Consider the following 17899-nt stretch of genomic DNA (forward strand, 5'->3'; position numbering starts at 1 on the left):
TGGGGGAATGGAAGGGCAGTGGTACCTCTTCAAGGGGTTGTTGTGAGGATTGGTCAGAGAATGGGGTGGAATGCTGAGCCAGTGCCTGTCATCTGGCTGCACCTGCTATTCATGCTTTTAACATCTAATTAGGGCTGAAGAAAAGGCCTCTTGGGTGTGTTTACTATAGTGGTCACTCGCATATCAAAATTCATTGTGATAGTCAACTTGGATTTGATTGTAAGGGTGGAGATAAGATGTTTAAAGGACTGCCATGGCTCTTAAGCAGTGGACTTCAGCAGCCAGTATTTGTAGACCAGGCACTTTGATGTGCATTTTTATTTGATCTTCACAGCAATCCTGTCAGCAAGGTCAGAGTCGTGAGTTAGTCTAGGTTGTGAGATGATTATCTTGAAATCAAATCATATCTATATAAATATAAATCATATGTGTGTGTGTGTGGATATGTGTGTGTGTGTGTGTGTGTGTATATATATATTTCTTTTTTTGATGAAGTCTTGTGCTGTCGCCCAGGCTGGAGTAAAGTGGTGTGATCTCAGCTCACTGCAACTTCCATCTCTTGTGTTCAAGCGATTCTCATGCGTCAGCCTCCCTGAGTAGCTGGGATTACAGACATGCACCACCATGCCTGGCTAATTTTTGTATTTTGAGTAAAGACAGGGTTTCACCATGTTGGCCAGGCTGGTCTCGAACTCCTGACTTCAAGTGATCTGGCCACTTTGGCCTCCCAAAGTGGTGGGATTACAGGCGTGAGCCACTGCGCCCAGCCAAAATCAGCATTTCTATTAAAATAAAAGGGTTTTAAATTACCCATTCTTAGCTTCTTTTCTGTGTTAATCTGAATGAAGAATTAATGGTATATATTTTCTGAAATCCTGTCTCTTGTTCTCTCTCTCTCAGGACACAGATATGTATTATATAGGAAATGACACTCCTGCCATGGCCAGGACATCAAACCTTAATGAAGAGCTTGGGCAGGTGAAAAAGCCTCTGGGAACTTTGGGAATGGTGACACGAGCATGAGGGAACATGAGTGTTAACAGAAGAACCATGGAAAGATTTTGCAAAAATACTTCTCCATGAACATGGCTAGAACATCCGAAGAGCTATATAATACTTTTGAATGTGCTAGTAAATATAAGCGTTACTCAGTTTTGTCTTGCTTTTTGAGACACAGCTATGTCGTATCACCCAGAAGTAACCGGAAAAAAAAAAAGAAGTAATGTAAAAGATACAGTGCAACATCATTTGGGACCCTTAAAAAAGTATTATCAGAAGCAAATGACGGGGAAAACGATGGCTAAGATACTTAGATATTGAGTAACCCTACAAAACGTGTGGGGGCCAATTTAAAGGACATGCATTTCTCGCATGTTCCGAATTTTGTCTCTGGAATATTCTAGGGAACAGTATCTTTTCCACCTTTACCCCTGAACTCCTCTTGCCTTTACTAAGTTGGGCTTTGCATTATGTCTGTGTCTGACATTGACATTCCTATAAGGAATAACCTTTTTTAAAATGTTTAATTTAATTTAATTTATTTTTTCAACATTTATTTTAGATTCAGGGGGTACATGTGCAGGTCTGTTATGTGGGTATATTATGTGGTGCTGAGGTTTGGAGTATGAATGATCCCATCACTCATGTACCTGAGCATAGTACCCAACAGTTTTTCAACGCTTTTCCCCAACCCCATCTAGTAGTCCCCAGTGTCTCTTGTTCCCATATTTATGTCCTTGAGTATGCAATGTTTAGCTCCCACTTAATAAATGAGAACATGCGGTGTTTGGCTCTCTGTTCTTGCATTAATTCTCTTAAGATAATGGCCTCCAGCTCCATGCATGTTGCTGCAAAGAACATGATTTCATTTTTTTTCTGGCTATGTATTCCATGGTGTATATGTACCACATTTTCTTTATCCAATCCACTGTTGATGGGCATCTAGGTTGAGTCCATGTCTTTGCTATTGTGAATAGTGCTGTGATAAAGATGCTGCATGTCTTTTTGTTAGAACCATTTGTGTTCTTTTGGATATATACCCAGTAATGGGATTGCTAGGTCAAATGGTAGTTCTGTATTAAGTTCTTTGAGAAATCTTCATACTGCTTTCCACAGTGGCTGAACTAATTTATACTCCCACCAATAGTGGATAAGCGTTCCCTTTTCTGTGCAGCATTGCCAGCATCTGTTGTTTTTTGACTTTTTAATGATAACCATTCTGACTGGTGTGAGATGGTATCTCATTGTGGTTTTGATTTGCACTCCTCTGATGATTAGTGATGTGGAGCATTGTTTCATATGTTTTTTGGCCACTTGCATGTTTCTTTGGAGAATGTCTGTTCATGTCTTTTGCTCATTTTTTTAATGGGGTTGTTTGGTTTTTGCTTGTTCAGTTGTTTAAGTTGCTTATAGATTCTGGATATTAGACCTTTGTCGGATGTATAATTTGCAAATATTTTCTCCCATTCTGTAGGTTGTCTGTTTACTCTGTTGGTAGTTTCTTTTGTTGTCCAGAAGCTCTTTAGTTTAATTAGGTCCTACTTGTTGATTTTTGAGGACTAACCTCTTTTGAATGCCTTTTGCCATTAAAGATTTTGATTTCATTTCATACACCCTATTCAAACCCACCAGGAACCCTAAGGGGAGGGTGCTGTACCTTCATTTTATAGAGAAGGAAAGGAGTAACTTATCGAAGGACACCTGGTTATTCAGTGTCAGATTGGGGACTTCGGGTTGTCTGTCGAGATCTGGCTGTCCCAAGCTTCCCTGCCTGGTGAAGGAACACTACCATGTTGCATCTCCCCTGCTCCTCATTATCCCTCTGTGAAAATGCAGGCGACATGGCTCATTGATCTGAGGGTTAGAAAAACTCCCTTATGGAGGTAGGCTTGCTTTCTTCATTTTTCTCTCCTCGAGGATAGAGTGAATTCTGTGATGGTTTGTGTATCATTTTTGAGTTTATTGCCAGAAAACTGAGGTTCAAATTTGTAGATTAAAATAGACCTTTGTAGACAAAAAAAAAGCAAGTGATTGTGTTTCTTTGATATAATTTTCCAAACCTACTTAGAGTTAATTTTTGTCTTTATCTTTCCTTAAATTGTGTATATTCATATAAGTGCTCTAAATTCTTAGTATAACAGAATGGATTGTTATTACAGAGAATGTCCTTGGCACAGAGCGCAAATCCTCCCATTGCCTTTGGGGCTCTGGTCACAAAGGGCTGAATACAGCACCCAGAGCAGGCCTTGGACCTTGGGCTGTCAATCCTCATTTTTTTTTCTTTTTTTTTGGCTTATGTTCTCTCATTCTAGAATGGCTTTGTCATTTCCTTTATCTGTTGGTAAAATCCTTCTCCTGTAAGAATCAGTGAGTTCTTGGTGCATATCAGGCTAAATTTGCCTTCTCTTTGAACTCTTCTCCAGTTTTCCGGGCTTGGTTAGTCTGTCTTCTATGTTCCCATAACAGTCTTCCAAACATAAATACAGTAAAATAAGGGGTATGAGTGATGTAGTGTCCATTTCTCTCTGGAGACTTTGTGAGGGCATGGGTGTGCCCTATACAGGTCTTTGGTTGCCTTTGTTAGTTTAGCACAGTGTGCAGTATATAATTGTTTGCAGGTGTCATTGAACTGGACCTGAATAATTTAAGGATTGAAAGTGTTCAAGAAGTACCCATGGATGCTTCAATAGTTCATCCTAATTGAGGATATGGGGAAAGTTTGCATGGGGAAGAAATTTTGAGTTGGAACTTTAAGGATAAGTTAAAATTTAGTAGGCAAAGTGATAGCAAATCTTAATAAGCCCTTATTATAAAATGTTCATTAAAATTTTTTTTTTTTTGAGATGAAGTTTCACTCTTGTCACCCAGGCTGGATTGCAATGGTGCGATCTCGGCTCACTGCAACCTCTGCCTCCTGGGTTCAAGCGATTCTTCTGCCTCAACCTCCTGAGTAGCTGGGATTGCAGGCACCTGCCACCATGCCTGGCTAATTTGTTTTGTATTTTTAGTTGATGTTTTGCCATGTTGGCCAGGCTGGTCTCAAACTCCTGACCTCAGGTGATCCACCCGCCTTGGCCTTCCAAAGTGCTGGGATTACAGGTATGAGCATCTGCACCTGGCCTTTAGTTTTTTTATATGATATTTTAATTTTCTTAAAAATGCAGAAAGAATCCTGCTTACTTAAAGGCAGATTCTACTAAATTTTCCATACCCCTAGACTTACTGCATGTAAAAACTTGTTTAAAGTATAAATTAGCCCTAGGGCACGAATATTATATTTAGATGTAGTATTTGACATCTTTAGGAGCTTTAATAACTTGAAGTCCCTTTGATTGTTTTCAAAGAACTTCCCAGTGTATGTTTATATTGTATCATTAAGAAAAATTACTGAGTAAGCAATTCATGTAATCAGTCCCTCTTCTATACAACAGTAAAACATTGCTTCCCTAGACCAGTTCTCTGGGATCTCTGGAAGGTATCTAGCACTCAGCAAGTCCTGACGCCTTTTTGGAAGACCACTGAGAAACTGGAGTTTCCTCTGGAGGCAATTCTGTTAATTACTCTCCCTCACTAATCCATGACATAATTTCTCAAATGTTACGTGTAGAATGATGGTGCATATCATTCAGTAGCACATCATTCAGTCAGAGCTCTTATTGCAACTCCCTCTGTGTATTTCGGTACACTTTGATTATATAATTAGTTATGGAAGAAGGTTTGTAAGTGGTCTAAACATTAAAATATTAATATATTTTTTGTTACTAATTTGCTTGCTTTAGGGAAATCTACCCGTTTCATACAGGTTTTGAAAAATATAGAAGGAAAGACTTCATTTGTTGATCTTTGCATCTCAATACTTCCTGATGTATATTTCTTTTATTCTTTGGTTTAGGTGAAATATCTCTTTTCTGACAAGACTGGAACGCTTACATGCAATATCATGAACTTTAAGAAGTGCAGCATTGCCGGAGTAACCTATGGGTCAGTGTGTTTATCATTTACTGAAAATTTACTTGTATTCTTTCAAGAAAATAAGTTTATTTTTAGCTACTTAGTCAAATATCTTGACTTTCTGATGTTTTGAAAGGATAAAGTAGTTACTATGGAATGTGTTTGTAACTGAATGGATCCCAAATTAAACTCTGAACAGTTAAAACATGGTTTATTTCTGACTGGGTGCAGTGGCTCACACCTGTAATCCCAGCACTTTGGGAGGCCGAGGCAGGTGGATTGCCTGAGGTTGGGAGTTCGAGATCGGCCTGGCTAACATGATGAAACCTTGTCACTACTAAACATACAAAATTAGCTGGGCATTGTGGCATGTGCCTGTAATCCCAGCTACTCAGGAGGCTGAGGCAGGAGAATCGCTTGAACTTGGGAGGCAGAGGTTGCAGTGAGCCGGAATTGCTCCACTGCACTCTAGCCTGGGTGACAGAGTGAGACTCTGTCTCAAAACAAAAACAAAAACAAAAAAACAGCAACAAAAAAAGTGGTTTATTTCTGCAAATATTAACTTGGTAAGAAGTCCCTGAGAATCTGTAAGTTTGTATATCTAATCTAAGAATTAGATCAGTTTTGATCAGAATGTCTGTCTTTTGATCACAGTTTTGTGACCACTCTGTTTTCCGTTTCTCTGGCAGTCACTTCCCAGAATTGGCAAGAGAGCCGTCTTCAGATGACTTCTGGTAAGTAGATTCTAGCACTTCTTGACACTTTAGTGGAAAAGCTTTTGGAATAATTATTTATTATTATTCATTTACATTTTTAGAGACAGCCTCACTCTATTGCACAGGATGGAGTGCAGTGATACTGTCATAGCTCACTGTAGTCACGAACTCCTGGATTCAAGTGATCCTCCTGCCTCAGCCTTCTGAGTAACTAAAACTACGGGCATGCACCACCATGCCTGACTAATTTTGTAATTTTTTGTAGAGATGAGGTCTCACTATGTTGCCCAGGCTGGTCTCAAACTCCTGGCCTCAAGCTATCCTCCCGCTGTGTCTTCCCAATGTGCTGGGATTACAGGTGTGAGAAACCAGGCTCGCCCTGGAGTAATTTTATTAGCATTCACCTGCCTATTTTTGTATGTAAATGAAAGTTGCATATATGTTGTTTTGAAAGAAAACCAGGTAAAATTTAAGGATGAACATGGCTTTAAAAGTCCAGGGATACTATAGGACTTTTAACAAAAAAATTGACTGCCCTTGGTTCAGTGTTTCCCACTCACTCCCTATTCCCTGGAGGCAGCCAACCTCAGTGCTTTTGCTTTTTAAAAAATTTTATTTTTATATTTCAAAATAATGTTTATATTAGTTTTTAAAATAAAAACATTTAGGACAGGTGTGGTGGCTCACACTTGTAATCCCAGCACTTTGGGAGGCCAAGGCAGGCAGATCACTGGACGTCAGGAGTTCGAGACCAGCCTGGCCAACATGGTGAAACCCGGTCTCTACTAAAAATACAAAAATTAGCTGGGTGTGGTGGCGGGTGCCTGTAATCTCAGCTACTCGGGAGGCTGAGGCAGGAGAATCAGTTGAACCCAGGGGGCAGAGGTTGCAGTGAGCTGAGATGGCACCACTGCATTCCAGCCTGAGTGACAGAGTGAGACTCTTGTCTCAAAAAAAAAAAAAAAAAAGACAAAGAAATTAAAAACATTTAGACATTGTTTGACTTTTTACCATGGAAGGTGAGAGTTTATCTCCTACTCTTGCTCCACCCCCTTTGGAAGCATTTCAGATTTTCTGTACCTCCTTAGGCATATGCCATTTCAACCATGAAGCTTCGGGCAGGTTTTTACATTTCTTCCTTTTTTTTTTTTTTGAGACGAAGTCTCGCTCTGTTGCCCAGGCTGGTGTGCAGTGGCGTCATCTTGGCTCACTGCAAGCTCTGCCTCCCGGGTTCATACCACTCTTCTGCCTCAGCCTCCTGAGTAGCTGGGACTACAGGCGCCCACCACCATGCCCAGCTAATTTTTTGTATTTTTAGTAGAGCGGGGTTTCACCATGTTAGCCAGGATGGTCTTGATCTCCTGACCTCGTGATCTGCCTGTCTCGGCCTCCCAAAGTGAATTTTTTCCATTATTTTGGACATTCATTGGACCACCAGTGGGCCATTTCTGTCTCTGAGTTTCCTCTTCTTGATTCTCAGAAGTGTCTTTGTATTATTTCTGTGATAATTTTCCTCCTCTCCAGCTTCCCTGTTCCCTCTGCATCTCTTGATAGTCAGATATTGAATCTCTTGGGTTGATCCTCCAATTTTGTTATTGTTCTGTCTCATTTTCCATAGTTTTTTTTGTTTTACTTCCTGGTATTTTTTTTCACCTTGATCTTCTATCCTTCGTCATGAGTTTTCTGTATGATCTCACTTTCAGTTTTCGAAAGCATTCCCCTAACTTTGCTTTTGCATTCCGTGTTTTCTCTGCCCTCCTCTCCCACCCTCCCTACTGCCCACCCCGGTGTTTTGATTTATTTTCTATAGGCTTTCTTCAAAAACCTGGTGATCATTAGCTGTGTGCTCATATATTTTCATTTCTTTTTGTGTAAAATATGTGTAACATAATATTTATCATTTGACTCTTTTAAATGTACAATTCAGTTGCACTAAATAGATTCATAATGTTTTGCAGCCATCCGCACCATTCATTTCTAGAACTTTTTCATCTGAAACCCTATCTATTAAACAAAAATTCTTCATTGCTGCCTGCCTCCAGACCCTAGTAACCACCATTCTGTTTTCTGTCTCTATGATTTTGCCTGTTCTAGGTACCTCATGCAAGTGAAATTGTACAGTATTTGTGTTTTTGTGTTTGGCGTATTTCCCTTAGCATGTCTTCAGGGTTCATCCATGTTGTAGAATGTGCCAGAATCTTCTCCCTTTGGAAGGCTGAGTAATATGCGATTGCATGTATATGCCACATTTTGTTTATCCCATCATCTGTTCATGGGCATTTGTGTTGCTTCCACCTTTTGGCTACTGTGAATAACGCTGCTGTGAACATCGACATACAGGTATCTGTTTCAGTCTCCGCTTTCCATTCTTGGGGGTATATTCCTAAATATGGAATTACTGGGTCGTATGGTAATTCTGTGTTTGACTTTTTGAGGAAAAACCGTGCTATTTTCCATAGCAGAGCCACCATTTGACATTCCTGCCAGCAATGCACAAGGGTTTCACTTTCTCCACGTCCTTGCCAACACTTGTGATTTTTCAGGTTTTGTTTGTTTTATAATAGCCATCCTAATGGGTATGAAGTGGTACCTTATCATAGTTTTGATTTCTGTTTCCCTTATAAATGGTGATGCTGTCTGTCTGCACGTGTTTTAAAGCTTATACACAAGAAATCTGACTGCTAGGGCTGTGTGTGGAGTGGGGCCACTGTGGTTGATGACGGATTGCCTGCCTGGAGAATGGTCAGCCAGGACCCACTATTGTATTAAGGGATCCCTAGATGTCAGTGTCTATGGGTCTTTCTTGTCAGCTGTTCAGCTTTCTTTTCATAAAAAGAACTTTCTAGTTTCCTGCCAAGGGCTATAAATTTGGTTCAACTGTTTTGGAAGCTGTGTGGAGGCAGTGGGCCAGTGATTGTACCTTTCAGCTTATATAGAATTTCACTTAAAACCCTGTTTTGGGAGGATGCCCTAGCCTATCCACATGTGTGCCTGTGTGCCCAGTGTGCCTGGGCTCAGGACTACTCTGGTTTAATTTCTGTAAAAGATAAGCATTTTTTTTTCTGGCTGTGGAAGTTTCAGTTGTCTGGCCGCATGGGATGTGAGGATTCTTGAAGGCTGAATGTTCCTCAAGTGGATGTGGAAGCTGTGCTGTCTTCCTCCTTCCCTGTACCTCACAGGTGCCTTGTGCTGCCATTTGTTCCACCTTCCCAGCACACTGTTGAGGGCATCAGCTTGCATTTTAGGTGCTCCCCCTTGCAAGCTGTTGGTTACTGTTTTCTGTGCTGTTACGTATTTCAAGTTAAGACTAACATACGCTCTGCTGTCATGTCTTCTTTCATTGTCTTTGTCTTGACAACGTTGAAGTTTCAAGAGGAGGCCAGGTGCGGTGGCTCACGCCTGTAATCCCAGCACTTTGGGAGGCCAAGGCAGGTGGATCACCTGAGGTCAGGAGTTTGAGACCAGCCTGACCGACATGGCAAAACCCTGTCTCTACTAAAAATACAAAATTAGCCAGGTGTGATGGTGGCCATCTGTAATCCCAGCTACTTGGGAGGCTGAGGCAGGAGAATTGCTTGAACATGCGAGGCGGAGGTTGCAGTGAGCCGAGATCACACCATTGCACTCCAGCCTGGGCAACAAGGGTGAAATTTCATCTCAAAAAAAAAAAAAAATTTCAGGAGGGAGTGGAGATAAATGAATATATAGTTGATTCTTCACATTTTCTTCAGTGTGATAGCTCACAGCCATCATATTGTTTCCTTTCTTGTAATTATTTGTTGTCTTCCCTCTCCTACATATGAGCTCTGGCCACAAATGATTGCATGTATACAGTGCAATATTTACTCTTGTTTTATTTGCTGTGAGCAGACACTCTTGGAAGTTTTCTCTGGTGGAAGTGACTCAGGGGCCAACTGAAATGACAGCCATAGTCTTGATCCCTGGCTTCTGTTTCTTCTCCTTGTAACTATTGTTCCTTGTAACTGTTGTTCTTTACAATAACTCGTAAAGTATCTTATTTATAGTAAACTCCAGGATTAATTGTTTTGAGGTTTAAAATAATAATACAGAATTCCAAGTCTTTAAAAGTTTAATGTGAATCCCTACAGGACTTTAGGTATGGTTCTTCTTGAAGGCAGATTCTTTCCAGGTTTGGGTTAGCTTAACAGAAACTTTTAAATTGAATAAATTTTCTCTGTTCTCTCTTACAGTCGGATGCCTCCTCCCTGTAGTGATTCCTGTGACTTTGATGACCCCAGGCTGTTGAAGAACATTGAGGATCGCCATGTAAGTGCTCTGTTTTACTTTGAAGACAGCAAACAGCTTACGGTGCAACTTTCTTTTATATATGCATGTAGTATTTTGCAAGTTGCAGTTTTAGAGCATGGGAAAAGTCTCGACTTGATGATGTGAGTCCTTCTGAGAAGTGATCTTAGACAAATGCTTTGTGGTGAACGCTATGCATAAATTAGTGTATTTAAATACTTGGTGATTTTGTAAAGTAGCACACCAAGATCAAGACGAGTTTTACCACATAATTCTGTAACAGTTCCAATTGCTGTTGCTTTGTAAAATTTCTGCAGTACTATTTTGTCACAGTTGTGAATCTAAGAGGTCAAGTGTAATTGCATATCCCTTGACTAGGATACTTTAGGAAACAAAAGTAAGATATATATAATAACAGGTGGCATTTATTGCATTCTACTGTGTGCCAGGCAACTAACATATATTTCTTTCAACACTTTAGTCAACATTTGAATCACATTTGGGAGGTGACAAGGAAGTTAAATAAAAGATTAAATTGGCGAGTAGTTACCCAGCGCATAAATGCAGAAATGAGCCTTAAACCTCAGTCTGTTAGATTTTTAACTATGACATCACACCACTTCAAATCAGTATTAACTGCAGAATCACATCAATTCACTGTTATTTTATTCGTTGTTTATTTTTAATTTTTCTATAAGGGAAAAATTATATTGTATTGAGGAACAGGTGGTATTTGGTTACATGAGTAAGTTCTTTAGTGGTGATTTGTGAGATTTTGTCAGATTGCGGTGCACCCATCACCTGAGCAGTATACACTGCACCATATTTGTAGTATTTCATCCCTTGCCTCCCTCCCACCCTTCCCCCAAAGTCCCCAAAGTCCATTGTATCATTCTTATGCCTTTGCGTCCTCATAGTTTAGCTCCCACATTTCAGTGAGAACCTACGATGTTTGGTTTTCCATTCCTGAGTTACTTCACTTAGAATAATAGTCTCCAATCTCATCCAGGTCACTGCAAATGCTGTTAATTCATTCATTTTTATGGCCACGTGGTATTCCATCATCTCTCTCTTTAAATGTATGTATATGTGTATATATTATATATGTATATATTACAGTTTCTTTATCCACTCATTGATTGATGGGCATTTGGGTTGGTTCCACAATTCACCGTTGTGAATTGTACTGCTATAAACGTGTGTGCAAGTATTTTTTCCTCTGGGTAGATACCTAGTAGTGGAATTGCTGGATCAAATGGTAGTTCTACTTTTAGTTCTATAAAGAATCTCTGCACTGTTTTCCATAGTGGCTGTTCTAGTTTACACTCCCACCAGCAGTGTAGAAGTGTTTCCTGATCACCGCATCCATGCCAACATCTACTGTTTTTGATTTTTTGGTTATGGCCATTCTTGCAGGAGTAAGGTGGTATTGCATTGTGGTTTTGAGTCGCATTTTCCTGATCATCAGTGATGTTGAGCATTTTGTCATATGTTTGTTGGCCATTTGTATATCTTCTTTTAAGAATTGTCTATTCATTTTCTTAGCCCACTTTTTGATGAGATTGTTTGTTTTTTTCTTACTGATTTGTTTGAGTTCGTTGTAGTTTCTGGATATTAGTCCTTTGTCAGATGCATAGATTGTGAAGATTTTCTCCCACTCTGTGGGTTGTCTGTTTACTCTGCTGACTGTTCCTTTTGCTGTGCAAAAGCTCTTTAGTTTAATTAGGTCCCAGCTGTTTATCTTTGTTTTTATTGCATTTTTTTTTATTGCATTTGCTTTTGGGTTCTTGGTCGTGAAATCCTTGCCTAAGCCAATGTCTAGAAGGGTAATTCACTGTTATTTTAAAGGCTACTCTGAAAAATGCCAACTTAGAAAATTATTCAATGATCAAAACATTTCACAACTAGTTAAGTCAGTATAAATTAGATGTAATATGATTAATTTTTTTTCTGAAAAAATTTCTAGATTTAAAATTAGGTAAACATGAGCAAAATTAAAACTTTATCTTTCCAAATTTCCAAAATTTTAAGAGACAGATATATTTAAAACTTTTCCTAAGTTTTCATGAGGAAATCCTACTTTTCTCTATTGAAGTTAGTGCCCATTTGTTGCTAGCTCTTCTGAAATGTGAGTGTATAAGGCTCGCACACCCACGGGCTGTGATGCTGCTATTCCGACTCAGTTCTTGGTGATGCTGATGAAGTGGTCCAAGCCCACAGAGGATGCTGCTGGAGTCTATGTTCTGTTTCAGTCACAGACAGCTACAGAATCCTTTCTTGGATTCTGATCCTAGAGGTAGATCCAGCTACTAGGCTAAAGATTCTCCAAGCAGAAAAGTGGCACCTCTGAAGAATCGTCTCTGCAGGAAGGTGGTTTTAATCAAAGATGTCAAAGAAACAAGTGTACTTTGAGCACTCGAGAGGAAAGAAGTGTTTTCAAATAGTATTCAGGTTGAGGGTAACCACAAAGGTGGGCAACTGAATATGTCTGTTCAAGTTAGGATGGTGAATGGAAAAGGAGAAAGTGGCAGGGTGACATAGGAGCTCCGGAGACTGCTCTTTGTCCAGTTTCACGAGCTTACTTTCCTAGATCAACGAGGAGAAAGTAGCAAAGGAAATAAGATGAGCAGCGTGTATGGAACATCACAGAATTCCAGTAATGGGCTAGGAATAGCAGCAAACTATTGGATCCCCATTTACATCAGAGGCTCATTTATTTATTCACTCATTTTGCAATCTATTTAAGGACATCATTTATATGAAATACCTTGCTCTTGGTACTAGGGGAAGAGATGAATAAAAAACACTCAAAGGATTCCTGTTCACTGGGGAAGCAGACATGTGAAATTCTTAGAAGCCAGTGTATGCTTTTGCAGGACAGGTAAGGTGCAACTTCCTGAGGAGGTGATTTTGGTTTGTGTAGACAGAGAGGAATCCCATTCTCTTTGGTGACTGTCATGGCTACCATAACTGTTGACATGTGAGCAGTGTATTTGCACTGACATAAAGGTGGGATGCCATAGAAACCCAGTGGCCTGGGGCAAATCCTTACTTGGAGAAGAGCTTCTCTGGGGACCCCCTACATGCTACTGGGATCCTAGTGTTTGAAAGATTTCAAAGCTTGGTTCAGTTCATTTCTGACTCTCACAGGTGTTCTTTCCAAAGCTGGCCCGGGACTGGTGTTTTGGGTCCCTGTGACGTTTTGGGGTTTTGACTGTTCATCCCACACTGTTCTTGAGCCTGTCCTCTGTTGATGTTTGAATGGAGATCTGAGCACAGCTAATACCTCTCCCATTGCCTTCCCCTACCCACTGCTTTTTCCTGACTCCTCCTTGGTGGCCATGGTGAGTGGAAAGAACTTTAGGAAGAAATCCCACTGTTTATATAAGTTAGTGATCTTTCTTCTTCTTTCCTTTCCTCCTCATCGTCTGCCCTCCTGAGCCAAATTTCTTTTTAGTTTAGTGGGAAAGCCATTGAGAGTAGGGACAGGTGCAACCCCTGTGAAAAGGAAGCCCTGCTGTGGGGACATTGTGATGACCATCCAAACACAGAGACTTCAAGGGCATTTTAATCTGGATACTCATAGTTTCAGTACAAGCATAATGAGGAATTGATCGATTGGTTTGGGAATTTATTTTCTAATTTTTAGTAAAAGCCTCCTAGCCTATGTGTACCATTTTTAAGCTTTCTTGGATCCTTGAGGCCTTCTGAGGTACTCTTCATCTTAGCTACTATGTTAACTAAACTCTTCGACATTTAACATCTAGCTGCACTACAATAATGAAGACCATAGAATAGGCTCCAATATTTTTCTTTGGGGAGATGTGGGATTGAATTAAATGCACCCATTGGAGGTTTTTAAGCAGTTTAAACACAGGGCCTATTAGATTACTTGTTCATTTTGCCAAAATGTGTTTGTGGAGAGGGAAGAAGTATTTGAGGATTTGCGGCTGCACATGCCCCACATTCTCGTCTAAATTGTCTTGGGACTATTGACTAAAATTAAAGCATTTGGTCCAAGAAAACCCTTACTTTCCTCCCAAGGGAATACTTCCATTTGCTACAGAATTTTCTTTTTTTCCTATGTCATCATTTCAAATTTTCTGGTTCCTTTAGGACTGTGTTAAGCTTTGTGTGGACTGATAGCCAAGATGGAATTTGGCTCTTAGAGAATCAACCTATGAGAAATTTCGGAGGACAATTTATGCAACCCCCTGCTTACATTGCTAACCAGTGTGTGGGATAAATTTTCAAAGGTTCACCAAGGAAGAAGATATAACTTTCCTTTGAATCATTATGCCTAAGATTTCTGAGCTTGAGTCTTCAAGAAGAAATCACTTATATACATATATGATTTGGTTAATTTGTAGCTGCAATTTTGCTTGCAAAACAATTTTAAACATGTATCATTTTCTGCTATTTTAAATTCACCGAATAAATAGAAAATATTCATTTCTAGATATATGGCATTTTGTACATATTATAAGCTGTTAACTGAAGGAAAAATATAGTATCATCCTGTTTCTATGAGGTACATACAATAGGCAAATTCATAGATACAGAAAACAATAGAGGTTACTGGGGGATAGAGAGAAGAGAGAATGGAGAGTTATTGTTTAATGGGTATAGAGTTGCTGCTGGGGAAGATGAAGTTTTGTGTCTAGATAGTGGTGATGGCTGTGTAGCATTGTTGAATGTATTTAAAATGCCACTGAATTTTATACTTACAAATGGTTAAATGATAGATATTACGTGTATAGTTTACCACAATACAAATTTTTAACATCTAAGAAGATACACACACACATATATACACACATGAATATAAGCATCCATAGGCTTCAGATTTTGTCTCTTCTCCCTAATTTATTATAGAATGCAATAGGAAGAAAACCAATGATAGGTTAATTTTATTTTAGGATTTAAATAAAATCTTCATGGATTTTGTCTGGCTTACCATTTGAGGTAGAAGGCTTTATTTGTGTGTGCAGTTCTTTATAACTCTTAGAAAATATCTCACTATTAGGTTTACTTATTTGTAAAATCTAAGACACTTTTTATGTTGTTTCATTACGGGACAAGGTTATGTTCAGGATTGGAAAATTCTCAGGTACAGGGGAAGGCAATCTTGAATTGAAGCTAAATTCTCACATAAAGTACTTTTGGGGAAAATTTCTTACCATTTTTGCAATGCAGGCCTTGAGGAATGTGTAAATTCCCTAAGCTCATGACTTTACTGAACTATAATTTAAGGTGCCTTTTCTCTTCATGATAAGAAGTAGCCATGTGAATAGCTGTGATTTGCTTCCATAAAATTCTGCTTAAGTCACATTCACAAGACAGAGAAGAAACTAAAAATATTCTTGTGGAAGTCGTCATTCATTTATGACTAAAAAAACAGAAAACTCCATAAAAAGAGGAAACACATAGCTGCTTCCTTCACATGAAGATATAAATCTATCTCAATTTTATAGCCAGTTGCCTATTTAAAAGGGATGCACTAGAACACTGACATTAAAATAACCCCAGGACAAGGAAGCTTGCTTATCACCCCTGCCTTGAATGTAATTCTGGAAGTGCTAGCTCCTGCAGACAGGTGAACATTGAAAGTTTATATATTGGGAGGAAAAGGGAAAACTTCTCATTTGTGGGTGATATAATTGTCTACTTTGAAAACCTAGGATAGTCAACTGCAATTCAGAGAACTAGTAGGAGCTCAGTGACAATTGGATATTAACTTACAAAAATCAATGTTTCTACTTACATCCCAACAAGAAACTACTGTAAAATGTAATGGAAATAAGATTCCATTCATAATATAAAAGGCAATAGATAAAATGCCTTACACAGTACTTCATGTATAGTGGTCACTGAAATAATTTTTGAGCAAATAAAATAATTAATAGACGTGCCAGGTCTTATATTTAGAATATTTAGAAGCCTTTAATACATAGGAAGACACACTTTTCTTAGATGGGAAGACAGCATTATTTTCCCACTAGTTATAAATGTGCTCTAATCCCAATAAAAAATTATATATTTTTTTCCCAGAGAGAATAAGAGAATTTTATTAAATACATATCCAGGGCAATTCTGGTTTTCGTTGCTGTTCAATATTAATGAGCAAGGGATGCACTGCTTTACAGGTGTTGAGAGATTATAAACTTAAAGAATAGACACTGTATAGAACAGATGTCGGGGCGGGGAATGGGAGCCTGGAGATGGGAGCATCTTCTGTTTATGGGGCCTGAGGTACAGCAGTGAGGGAGGCAGAACACACGCTTCCGGAGGATCTTGCGAGAGTGAGGCAGCAGCACGTGGGTGAAGCAGAAGCACGGGGAGGCGGAAGCAGAGGGGCAAGTGGAAGCACGTGGTGAAGTGCAAGCATGTGGGGAGGCGGAAGCACGTGGGCAAATGGAAGCATGTGGGCAAGGCCGAGGCTCCTGGGGAGGCAGGGTGTGCGGAGGTACAGGAAGGCTCTTTCGTCTTTTCTCTCCCCATCTCTTGAGCTAAAGCGCAGGAGCTGCATTCCAAGAGAAACACGGGGATTAGTGCGCGTCAGGAGAACCGGCTTGGGGACTCCAGACCAGAGCGGTAGGAGGGGGATCTGAGGTCCATATTAAGGACCGCTACCCTGTCCTACAGGGAGCAGTAGGATGACTGGATGTTAGTTGGGGATCTGCTTGTGTGAGCCCTGGTGCCTGTTGAAGGTGTTGTATCTGACACTAATCCCGCCTCACGTTTGCAGCCCACAGCCCCTTGCATTCAGGAGTTCCTCACCCTTCTGGCCGTGTGCCACACGGTTGTTCCTGAGAAGGATGGAGATAACATCATCTACCAGGCCTCTTCCCCAGGTGAGGGCTCTGGCTGGATGCGCCCTGCTGGCCCCTTCTCAGGAGACCTGGGTGTTGCAGTTATTCTTGGAGGTGTTGCCGTGTAGTCCGTCCCACAGACCCGGCTGTCTGCAGTTGGCCTCACCCTGTGGCCAGGCTGTGGCTACAGGTGCAAAGCCGTAGAGAGCCCGGGATGGGCTCTCCTGACTCTCATAACTCTTTTTTAACAGCAAAGGGAGGACCCCGGTTATGTTGCATCTCCCAGCAGAGGTGATTGGGCTTGACAGAGCTCTGAAGAAAGAACAGAGCTGGCTTCTTCCTCATCCTCCCCACCTCATAGATTTTCCGCCTGCTGGGGAAGCTGTGCATGGGGGTACTCTTTACCCACTTCCTGAGGCTTGGGAATCCCACAGCATAACTAAAATACTGCCTTGCTCAGAGGAGATGTTTGGTGGGAGTCATGGGACTATTACTTAGGTTCATTGGAGAGAACTTGATCCCAAGCGAGAATAGCAGGAATAGAAATCATTCTTGTCCTGGTGAATTAGCATAGATCCAAGCCTCCCATCTAACAGGAGTGCTCATTTCAGAACCCTGGTGGTAGGAAAAGCAAGTGCTTCTCTATCCTGAGTCTTTACTATTATGCAGATAACACCAGGCCTCCTTCAGTAGAGCGGATTTTGTTAATTTGAAAAGTGACACTAAACAGAATTCTGTCACTACCAGTGATATGTCAATGTTTCACCAACTCCCACTTGACAGATGAAGCTGCTTTGGTGAAAGGAGCTAAAAAGCTGGGCTTTGTCTTCACAGCCAGAACACCATTCTCAGTCATCATAGAAGCGGTGAGTAACATGCGTGTGCACATTTCAGATCACCTGCTTTTGTGAAGATTGTGCGTGTGAAATGGCATGTTTATTGTAAATATGATAGCTAAATTTCTCTTTCGGTGAAAAATTAAGACCTGTGAAAAACTGGAGTTAATGTGATTATATTAGCTTGTTCGAGTTGTTTTGCATTGCAGTATTGTTTTGCCCTTAAAGATGCTTTTCCACATGTCTTTCATACACTGATGTGAAATTATTTGTAGCAAAGAACTTCACAAATCTACTCTTTGTTCTATAATAATTGGGA

The 17899-nt window shown here is 40.2% G+C and overlaps 1 protein-coding gene across 4 annotated transcripts in view; it reads left to right on the forward strand.

Moving 5' to 3' along the window:
* ATP8A2 (ATPase phospholipid transporting 8A2) overlaps positions 1 to 17899 on the forward strand; it is a 657192-nt gene that overhangs the window by 176938 nt on the left and 462355 nt on the right. For all 4 annotated transcript variants that reach the window (XM_034936476.3, XM_055096569.1, XM_008971630.3 and 1 more), the window contains 6 exons: positions 901 to 978; positions 4892 to 4980; positions 5640 to 5684; positions 9878 to 9953; positions 16681 to 16786; positions 17528 to 17610. In XM_034936476.3, coding sequence (XP_034792367.1) covers positions 901 to 978; positions 4892 to 4980; positions 5640 to 5684; positions 9878 to 9953; positions 16681 to 16786; positions 17528 to 17610 — 477 coding nt within the window. The remainder of the gene's footprint in view (positions 1 to 900; positions 979 to 4891; positions 4981 to 5639; positions 5685 to 9877; positions 9954 to 16680; positions 16787 to 17527; positions 17611 to 17899) is intronic.

Source organism: Pan paniscus, chromosome 14 (assembly GCF_029289425.2).
Source record: "Pan paniscus chromosome 14, NHGRI_mPanPan1-v2.0_pri, whole genome shotgun sequence".
Taxonomy (NCBI): domain Eukaryota; kingdom Metazoa; phylum Chordata; class Mammalia; order Primates; family Hominidae; genus Pan; species Pan paniscus.